The sequence below is a fragment of the Otolemur garnettii genome, unplaced genomic scaffold (assembly GCF_000181295.1).
Source record: "Otolemur garnettii isolate 467f Iridium unplaced genomic scaffold, OtoGar3 scaffold00013, whole genome shotgun sequence".
In the NCBI taxonomy this organism is placed as follows: Eukaryota; Metazoa; Chordata; class Mammalia; order Primates; family Galagidae; genus Otolemur; species Otolemur garnettii.
In genome coordinates this window covers 30162308-30172786 of record NW_003852408.1, presented here as the reverse complement: position 1 = coordinate 30172786, position 10479 = coordinate 30162308, and the positions used below count along the sequence as shown (strand labels likewise).

Here is a 10479-nt window from a genome sequence, read left to right as displayed (position 1 = left end):
ATTTAACATAAAATTACTTAATTATATGCCACAAGGAAACTATAAAAAAAAATTCCAAGCATTTTTATAAATACGTTCATGAAAGAGGTCTATGAGATAAGAAATAAGTGAAAAATGCTGATGTAGTACGTATTTTATTACAGTGGTATTTTAAGAAAGAATTTCATTTTCAAGTATGAGGGTGTGTGTGAAAATTATAAGCAGACAACGGTAGCCTCAGTTAGCCTTTTTTCTTAGGGTAGCCTAAACAAAATATATAGGAGACTTGAAATCATCATTTTAGGGGAAAAAAACTGAAATATTATACATTGAGTGTTGGGTCTACCTGACAGAGGAATTAAGATTAATTTACAGACAGCCATTAAAATAATATTCACCTGCATGTTATTCAAGAAAAAAAAAAGTCAATATACAAGAATAATGAAATGTTTTTATTTTCTCTTGTCTTGAAAATAATTACTAAAATGTAATTTAGGATTTTATTTTTCTAGCCTGGCTTCTCACTTGTATCATGAAGGTCATGGCATAAACATAAACTGTTCCAAATATTATCTATTGTTCATGTGCTTTCTAGGTTGGTGTATACCCTATATATTCCTTAGGTTTTTTCTACTATCCCAACTTAAATAGTATTATATTCCCTGCCTCCAACCCCTAAGTACATAGCCTAAGTCCAAAAGGAGAAAGCTGGATCACCTACTTCTTCCCAATCTGTACCTTTTGATAAGCTGTTTCAGACACAGTAAAAGATGATCTGCCTTCTCCATTACACTCATTGGTTTTGACATACACAGCAGCAAAGATAGCCAATTTACGTGGTGCTCGTGTCTTTATACTTCCACACTCTGGAACAAGCACACCTGCAAACGATCAGCTCGGGGAGTATTAAAAGGCCCTCAAAAAGTTAGGAATATTATCTCTAGTATAAAAGAATTCAAAAACATCCAGTTCCAAATAGTCCCTGAGCACACTGTTCATTCAAGCAAGAAGTCTCCAGAGAGGTAATAAATGAAAGGCACATTTTCTCCAACTTGAGAACTGCTGCATAGTACTAGAGACTGTACACCAGCCAGGCTAATCAGAAGTTCTAAATGATAACATCCCCCCTTCCCAAACTGAAATCTTGTACCCTGGAAAAATAATCTAATGTATGTAAACACAACACTTTCCACTAGAGGAGTGGCACCTGGGGTACAACAACTCTTCCATGGAAGGTTCAGGAGTAAAGCATAGCTTCAAGCTTCCTCCTCCTCTTCCTTTTCTAAGAAATCAGTCAATGTTTTGTTGTCAACAGGAATTGATAAATATTCCACTCCATCAGTTCCCTAAAAGATAAAAGAATCCTCTGTAAATCATTCAGAACAGATATTTGTTATAGGTTCATAGGTTAAAAAGACAATGGATTTCTTTGATACAATATTTGAAGTAAATACATAAGTATAAAAATTAAGGCAAAAGGGTACACAGATTTATATGTATATTTACATACACTGAGTCAAACTACTCTATAGTGGAAAAGATGACTAAAAAGAGGATAGGTAGGGGAATATTTATTTTCTTTTTTTTTGAGACAGAGCCTCAAGCTGTTGCCCTGGGTGGAGTGCTATGGCATCACAGCTCACAGCAACTTCCAACTCCTGGGCTCAAGAGATTCTCCTGCCTCCACCTCCCAAGTAGCTGGGACTACAGGTACCTGCCACAATGCCTGGCTATTTTTTGGTTGTAGCCGTAATTGTTGTTTGGTGGGCCCAGGCTGGATTTGAACCCACCAGCTCAGGTGTATGTGGCTGGTGCCTTAGCCACTTGAGCCACAGGTGCTGAGCCTTTTCTTCACTGTGCTGTAGGTCCTCCTTTGTCTCCTGCCCTGTCCAGACTCTGAGATTACTCATTTCTCTGTTCTTTTTATCCCCCTTTCAGCAAACTTGTTCTCTATTGGCCTTTCTTCCCCCCTTCTTTTTAAAGCGGGGCCTTGCTTGGAGGCCGACATGAGTGTATTGCTTGAGCTCAGGAGATTAAGACCAGCCTGAGGCAGAGTGAGACCCCAACTCTACTAAAAACAGAAAAACAAGCCAGGCTTGGTGGTGCATACCTGTAGTCTCAACTACTTGGGAGGCTGAGGCAAAAGGACTGTTCTAGACTGAGAGTTTGAGGCTGCTGTGAGCTATGATGCCATAGCACTCTACCTAAGGAGACAGAGTGAGAATGTCTTAAAACAAAACAAAGAAAGAAAGAAGAAAAAGAGGGTCTTGCTCTGTTACCCTGGCTAGAGTTCAGTGGAGTGATCATAGCTTACAACAACCTAAAATTCCTGGGGCTCAGTGAAGCTATCCTCTTGCCTCAGTCTCCCCAAGTACCTGGGACTACAGGTGCCTGCCAAGATGCCTGGCTAATTTTTTCTATTTTTAGCAGAGATGGGTGTCTCACTTTGCTCAGGCTAGTTTTAAATTCCTGAGCTCAAGGTATCCTCCCACGTTGGCCTTGCAGGGTGCTAGGATTATAGACATGAGCTACTTGCACCTGGCCCAGGTATATCCTATTTTTAAACAACCCTCACTAAACTCCTTCATCCCTCTCCACCTATCATCCTACCTCAACTTACCACAAGGGTTGCTTATACTGGCAATCTCCATTTCCCCACTTCACACTTGACACAGATCAACACAACTTCTGCTCTTATTAGCACATCACTTGCTCAGACCACTTGGGAATTCCATATTCCTAAATCCCATAGATATTTATAGGTTTCATCTTTTTTGGCCTCTCAGCAGCATCTGACACTGCTGACTATTTTGTCTTCATTAAAACATGCTACCCTTGACTTCTGTGACATCACATCCTCGTTTTCTTCCTAGTTCTCTGGCTGTTTCACTCTTCTCTGCAGGCTTATCCTTTACATGGCTGTTAAATGTCAGATATCTTGGCCTAGTTCCTGGTTTTTTTTTTTTTTTTTTTAAGAAATGTATTTATTTATATTTTGCAGTTTTTGGCCAGGGCTGGGTTTGAACCTGCCACCTCTGGCATATGGAGCCACTGCCCTTCCCCTTTGAGCCACAGGCACCGCCCTATAGTTCCTGGTTTTCTAATCTCACTAAATGTCCTCCCTCTTTGAGATCTCCCCAATGCCTTGGTTTCAGTTAAAATCTAAATTTATTATAATGATAGTATTTTATCTCCAGCCCAGATTTTCTTCTGGTATTTTGTGCCAGGTATCCAACTGCCAAGTTGGAAATTTCGAATGAACCTCAAAAAGAGTAAGTCTAAATTTACTTAGATCATAAAGTCAACATCTGTCTCCCTCCCCCAAATGTTGCTCTTCCAGTTTTTCATTCAATGATGGTGAAATGAAAAACTGGAAGAAACCAGGAGTCATTCCTGATACATTCCTGTCCCTTGGCCTCCATACCCCACCTATCATCCATTCTTGTATATCCTGAATCCAATTACTTCCTCTTTTCACCCGCATCCAGTCACTACCAGCTGACCCAGAATAGTAACACATTCCTGGCTGGCCTCTGCACATCCATTTGTGGTAGTCCCATCCTATTCTGCCCAGCCACTTTCTAAAAATAACTAGAATAATTTTAAAAATGACTATTCATTATTTTAGAATAAAGATTAAAATCTTTTCCTTGCACCGAAGGACATGCCCTTATATCACCGTCTCTTCAGCCTCATTTTGTGCCATGTTGGCCTTTTTGTTCCAGGGACTCTGTATGTGCTATTCCTGGCCTAGAATACTCTTCCTTTCTGGTTTTGACTCAGCTCAGTGGTCTCTTTTGATATCCATAATTAGGTCAAATATATCTATCTTATTATGATCTTTCAAACCATGTACCTTCAGATTATAGGACATATACAGTTGAACTTTTACATGTGTGATTATTTGACTAATGTCTACCTCCTGATTACACTTTAAGCTCTGTGAGAAAAGCAATTATGTTTTGTTTACTACCTATCCTAATACTGAGTATAATATCAGAAATACAGTTTGTACTTAATAAATATAGACTATTAATGAATGGGGTGGAGGGCAGAGATAAGGAAATAGAACTATTTGGCTCATATATTTCTAATTGCCACAAAATCTAGACCAGATCCTACATATTTTCTGCGCTTATTTATTTATTTATTTTGAGATAGAGTCTTACTTTGTAGCTCTCAGTAGAGTGCCGTGGCATCGTAACTCACAGCAATCTCAAACTCTTGGGCTTAAGTGATTCTCTTGCCTCAGACTCCCAAGTAACTGGGACTACAGGCACCCACCACAGTGCCCAGCTATTTTTAGAGACAAGGTTTTGCTCTGGCTCAGGCTGGTCTCAAATCTGTGAACTTAGGCAATCCACCCGCCTTGACCTCCCAGAGTGCTAAGATTACAGGCATGAGCCACAGTGCCCAGCCCAATGTTTTCTGCTCTTAAGCAGAGTACTTATACCATGGCTCTTCTGATGCAATTCAAACAGCACACTGCCTAAGTGAATCCTTGTGACTTATCATGGAACCTCAGTTTCAAAATTAGGTTTGAGTCAAAGGTATACATACGCTGGATATACATGATTCCTGGCTTGCAACATAAAGTTTTACCTTCTTTGTTCTTATAAGCTTGTGGTCTCTAAATTCAGTTAATTGGGCTCGGAGTGTCAGATCACTATTGACGAGGAATGCCTCCCGACACTGCTGGTAAAAATCTTGAAAAGAAAGTCCTGATGAGTTCAAAATGACATGTGAAAAAAAAGTTAGCATTTAACGTACAACCCCATGTATAACTACACAAAAGGACACAGAACAAAAGTGCTGTTAGCATATTATGCCAGAGTAGTCAACAACTACTGATTTAAAACAAAGTAAGTATTTCTGGAAGAAGCAAAATTGGAGAACATTTAGGCATCGATATTGTGGCTTATAGTTTTTAAAGAGAACTGACTAGTGAAAGTAGTCAGCTGAGTATAACATAACTTGTAGGAAGTCTTAAATAGTATGAATAAAGTTAATTTTCATTTTATTTATTTTTAGAGACAGTTCCTTGCTATGTTGCCCCGATTGTAGTGTGGTGGCTAAGCATAGATGCAATCATAGTGCACTACAGCCTTGGGCCTGGGCTTAAGCAACCCTTCTGTGTCAGCCTCCCAGTAGCTGTGACTATGGTGCCTACTACCATGCCTGGTAGTTTTTTTTTTTTTTTTTCTCCTGAGACAGTCTTACTTTGTCACCTTTGGTAGAGTGCGTGGCATCACAGCTTATAGCAACCTCAAACTCTTGGGCTCAAGCAATTCTCTTGCCTCAGCCTTCCAAGTAGCTGGGACTACAGGTGCCTCCCCCAATGCCTGAATATTTTTATATTATTTATTTATTTTTATTTTGCTTGAGACAGAGTCTCAAGCTGTCGCCCTGGGTAGAGTGATGTGGCGTCACAGCTCACAGCAACCTCAAACTCTTAGGCTTAACTGATTCTTTTTTTTTTTTTATTTGAGATAGAGCCTCAAGCTGTCACCCTGGGTAGAGTGCTGTGGCATCACAGCTCACAGCAACCTCCAACTCCTGGGCTCAAGTGATTCTCCTGCCTCTGCTTCCCACGTAGCTGGGACTACAGGCGCCCGCCACAACGCCTGGCTATTTTTTGGTTGTAGCCGTCATTGTTGTTTGGTGGGCCTGGGCTGGATTCAAACCGCCAGCTCAGGTGTATGTGGCTAGTGCTCTAGCCACTTGAGCCACAGGCGCCGAGCCTTAAGTGATTCTCTTGCCTCATCCTCCCCAAGTAGCTGGGACTACAGGTGCCCACCACAACCCCTGGCTATTTTTTTGCAGCAGTTGTCATTGTTGTTTTAGCTGGTCTGGGCTGGCTTCGAACCCGCCAGCCTAGGTATATGTGGCCAGTGCCCTACCCACTGAGTTATGGGTGCCGCCATTTTTAGAGATGGGGTCTCACTCTGGCTCAAGCTGGTCTTGAACCTGTGAGCTCAGGCAATCTACCTGCCTTGGCCTCGCGAGTGCTGGGATTACAGGTGAGAGCCACTGCGCTTGGCCCTACTTTTTCTTTTCATAGAGACAGGGTCTTAGTCTTGCTCAGACTAGTCTGAATTCCTGAGCTCAAGTGATCCTCCTGCTTTGGCCTCCCAGAGTCTAGGATTATAGGTGTGAGCTTCCATGCCCAGACTATTGGGTTTGTCTTTGAAGTGATGTTGGAAAGCAGCCTGTTCAGCGGGGCTGCTTGCAAATTTACTATTTGGCAGACATGCCCATCATGGAGTGACTGCTAATTCACTGCTGTGAAAAACTGCAGTGTTACCATTAGATTCCAGAAAAAGGTATTTATGGGGTGAAATAAAAGCTATATAACTTAATATATCATAAATATTAGATACCAATGTAAGAAGGGTTATCCTGGTTATCCAGCTGATACTTTAGTAGTAGCCTGAAAATTCCCCTAAGGAAAAAAAGAAAAAAAAATTTAAATCCAGAAAGTTAACATCCAAAGACAACAATTAGTAGTACATTACACCGAGAAAATGCTAACACTTGGCCTGTCTGCATTACCTTCATTCCTTTCTGTAAAGAATATGATCTTCTTGCCCTACTTAAACAGAAAAGGCTTTTTAACTTCCTTTTATGAAAAATGTAGAAGTATTTTTGGTTTAACTTCTGACTATAAATTAGGTTTTGTAGAAAACACAAAATATATACTACCACCTAAAGAGGAAAATAACAATCCCATAACCTTAACGTAATAGCCATTAATATTTGGCACTGAGATGATCCTAGGTGTGCTGTTATCTTAAATCTTTGTGAGCTGAGACAGGGTAGAAATACATACATTCATACAGTTACATCTTGCATACACCACTTTCTTTTTGAGATTCTTTTGAGTCTCTTTTGTTCAGGTTAGAGTGCTGTGGCATCAGCCTAGCTCACAGCAACCTCAAACTTAAGGGTTCAGGTGACACTCTTGCCTCAGCCTCCTCAGTAGCTGGGACTACGTGCATGCACCATGACCTCTGGCTAGATTTTTCCTATTTTTAGTAGAGATGGGGCTTCATTCTTGTTAGGCTTGTCTTGAACTACTTGAGCTCAAGGGGTTCTCCTGCCTCAACCTCCTTGAGTGCTAGGATAAAGGAGTGAGACACCATGCCTGGCCCAATTTTATATTATTAAAAATAACCTTGCATTAAATGAAGCTATATATATTTTTCTGTATTTTAAATTATTTTCATAGAAGAGTGAACCAAGTAGAATTATGGAGTTGGAAGTAATCATAAACTAAGATTCCCAGGAGTTCTTGGATATGTCAAAAATTTTAAACCTGTGTCTTTTTTTTTTTTTTTTTTTTTGAGACAGAGCCTCAAGCTGTTGCCCTGGGGAGAGTGCTGTGGTGTCACAGCCCATAGCAACCTCCAACTCCTGGGCTTAAGTGATTCTCTTGCCTCAGCCTCCCAAGTAGCTGGGACTACAGATGCCTGCCACAACATCCAGCTATTTTTTGGTTGTAGTTGTCATTGTGGTTTGGCAGGCCTGGGCTGGATTTGAACTCGCTAGCTCTGGTGTATGTGGCTGGCACCTTAGTTGCTTGAGCTATAGGCGCCAAGCCAATCTGTACATTTTCATTTCTATGATGATCTAGGAAAACAATTACTATAATCATCTGAATGACTACTTTTTAGCTAAGTACTGCTACTGACTCTAGACTTAAATTTTGGTAAAGAAATTTTTTTGAAATAGGGTCCCTCTTTGTCAACCTGGATAAGGTACAGTGGTGTCAAAATAGCTCACTATAGCCTCAAATCCTAGACTCCAGTGATCTTCCTGCCTTAGTCTTATCATTAGCTGGAACTACAGGCACAGGCCATTATGCCCAGCTAAGTTTTTCTATTTTTTATAGAGGTACGGTCTCTCTCTCTTCTCCTTTTTTTTTTTTTTTTTGAGACAGAGTCTTATTATGTCACCTGTGGTTGAGTGCAGTAGCATCACAGCTCAAAGCAACCTCAAACTCTTGGGCTTAGGTGATTGTTTTGCTTCAGCCTCTCAAGTAACTGTGACTACAGCTTTTGGTGAGACTATAACTATCTCAAAAGAAAAAGTTAATCAGGCAGTGCCTATTCCTCAAAGCAACCTCAAACTCTTGGGGCTTAGGTGATTGTTTTGCTTCAGCATCTCAAGTTAATCGTGACTACAGCTTTTGGTGAGACTATAATTATCTCAAAAGAAAAGGTTAATCAGGCAGTGCCTGTGGCTCAGTGAATAGGGCACTGGCCCCATATACCGAGGGTGGGGGGTTCAAACCCAGCACTGGCTGAACTGCAACCAAAAAAAAAAGAAAAAGTTAATCCCCCTGCCAATACCTAACATACACATAAATGAAAATTAGATGAAAAAGAATTGTTAGGGCCAGGTGTGGTGGCTCATGCTTATAATCTTAGCACTCTGAGAAACTGAGGCAGCTGAAGTTCAGGAGTTTGAGCAAGAGCGAGACCCCAGTCTGAGCAAGAGTGAAACCCCCATGTTTAAAACCAGCTGGGAAGGCTCAGCTGCCTGTGGCTCAAGTGGCTAAGGCACCAGCCACATACACCTGCCAAAACAACGACAGCTGCAACCAAAAAAATAGCCAGGCATTGTGGTGGGCACGTGTGGTCCCAGCTACTTGAGAGGCGGAGGCAGGAGACTCGCTTGAGCCCAGGAGTTGGAGGTTGCTGTGAGCTGTGATGCCATAGTACTCTACCCAGGGTGACAGCTTGAGGCTCTGTCTCAAAAAACAAACAAACAAAAAAACCAACTGGGAGAGGGCCAGGCGTAGTGGCACACACCTCTAATCCTAGTGCTTGTGGGAGGCCAAGGTGGGTAGATTCCCTGAGCTCACGAGTTTGAGATCAGCCTGAGCCAGAGTAAGACCTTGTCCCAAAAAAAAAAAAAAAAATAGCCAGGCATTATGGCAGATGCCTGTACTCCCAGATACTTGGGAGACTGAGGCAAGAGAACTGCTTAAGCCCAAGAGTTTGAGGTTGCTGAGCTGTGATGCCTTGGCATTCTACCAAGGGCGACAAAGTGAGACTGTCTCAAAAATATAAACATAAATTAAAAAAATAAAATAATAAATAAATAAAACCAGCTGGGCATTGTGGCAGGAGCCTATATTCCCAGGTACTCGGTAGGCAGAGGCAAGAGGATCACTTAAGCCCAAGACTTTGAGGTTGCTATAAGCTATGAATGCACAGCACTCTCTATATAGAGGGCTACAAAGTGAGATTCTGTCTCAAAAAAAAAAAAAAAAAAGAAAAGAAAGAAAGAAATCAGTAGGGATAACAGCAAAGATATACCTGAATATCCCTGCGTACTTCATCCTCTTGTCTACTCTTCTCTATTTCCTTGGGTTAGTACCATTCAGAAATAGGTATTTTTCATTTCCATGCATATTATTAATTTTTATTCATATCGATTTGTAAATGTTAACACTACATAACACTGTTTTATGTGGCTGTATTTTTACACCTGCCATCTGTCTGGTTTAGCATTTGTCTTAAACAAAAATGTACCGGTTGGACTATAAATGTTATGGTCATGCTACTGTCACCCCACATAAGTAAGTTCCTAGCTGCTAATGCTGCTTCTACACCCAGAATCAGCTTGGCTGTGGCTTCTACTTTACTCACCACTGTAGGTTCTGTTCCATTAAACTGCTCTTATTTTGAGCCACGCTATGTATTTTTTTAATTTATTTTTGAGACAAAGTCTCATTTTGTTGCCAAGGTAGAGTTGCTGTGGTATCATCCTAACTCACAGCAACCTCAGACTCTTGGGTGCAAGGGATTCTCTTGCTCCAGCCTTTCAAGTAGCTGGGACTACAGGTACCAGCCACTAGGCCCAGCTAATTTTTTCTAGTAAAGAGGGGATCTCACTCTTTCTCAGGTTGGTCTTGAACTCCTGAGCTCAAGCAATTCACTTGCCTCAGCCTTGCAGAGTGCTAGGATTACAAGTGTGAGCCACCATGCCTGGCGTTCAGTTTTGTTTTTATCTATTATACTGTGTGTTTGGAATAAATGGGAATTAATTGTGAAAGTACTATGCTATCTTACCCAGAAGTGTCCCCTCGTTCTTCTTTAAAAACAGTCGGCCAGGTGCGGTGGCTCACGCCATAATCCTAACACTCTGGGAGGCTGAGGCAGGTAGATTATCCTGAGCTCACAGGTTTGAGATCAGCCTGAGCAAGAGAGAGACCCCCATCTCTAAAAATAGCCGGTGTTGTGGTGGGTGCGAGTAGTCCCAGCTATTAGGGAGGCTGAGACAAGAAGATCACTTGAGCCCAACAAGTTTGATTGCTGGGAGCTATGACACCACAGCACTCTATCAAGGGCAACAAAGTGAGATTCTGTCTCAAAAAAAAACAAACAAAATTTTTGCTAGTCTTACTTATTTTTTACTAATCTTTACTAGTCTTACTTATTTTTAGGAAACCAAATTTTCTATTTTCTTTTTCTTTTTTTTTGAGATAGAGTC

At 41.1% G+C, this 10479-nt stretch overlaps 1 protein-coding gene across 7 annotated transcripts in view; it reads right to left on the bottom strand.

Annotated features, from left to right (window-relative positions):
* Nucleotides 1-10479, bottom strand: part of ORC2 (origin recognition complex subunit 2) — a 61903-nt gene that overhangs the window by 2807 nt on the left and 48617 nt on the right. For 4 of the 7 annotated variants that reach the window (XM_012802287.2, XM_023510428.1, XM_023510430.1 and 1 more), the window contains 3 exons: nt 6360-6421; nt 4582-4700; nt 411-1325 (listed from right to left, as the gene is read on the bottom strand). In XM_012802287.2, coding sequence (XP_012657741.1) covers nt 1236-1325; nt 4582-4700; nt 6360-6421 — 271 coding nt within the window. In that variant the 3' untranslated portion in view covers nt 411-1235. Of the gene's footprint in view, nt 1-410; nt 1326-4581; nt 4701-6359; nt 6422-10479 lie in introns of those variants that run through there. The other 3 variants (XM_023510426.1, XM_023510427.1, XM_023510429.1) reach the window with 3 other exon arrangements.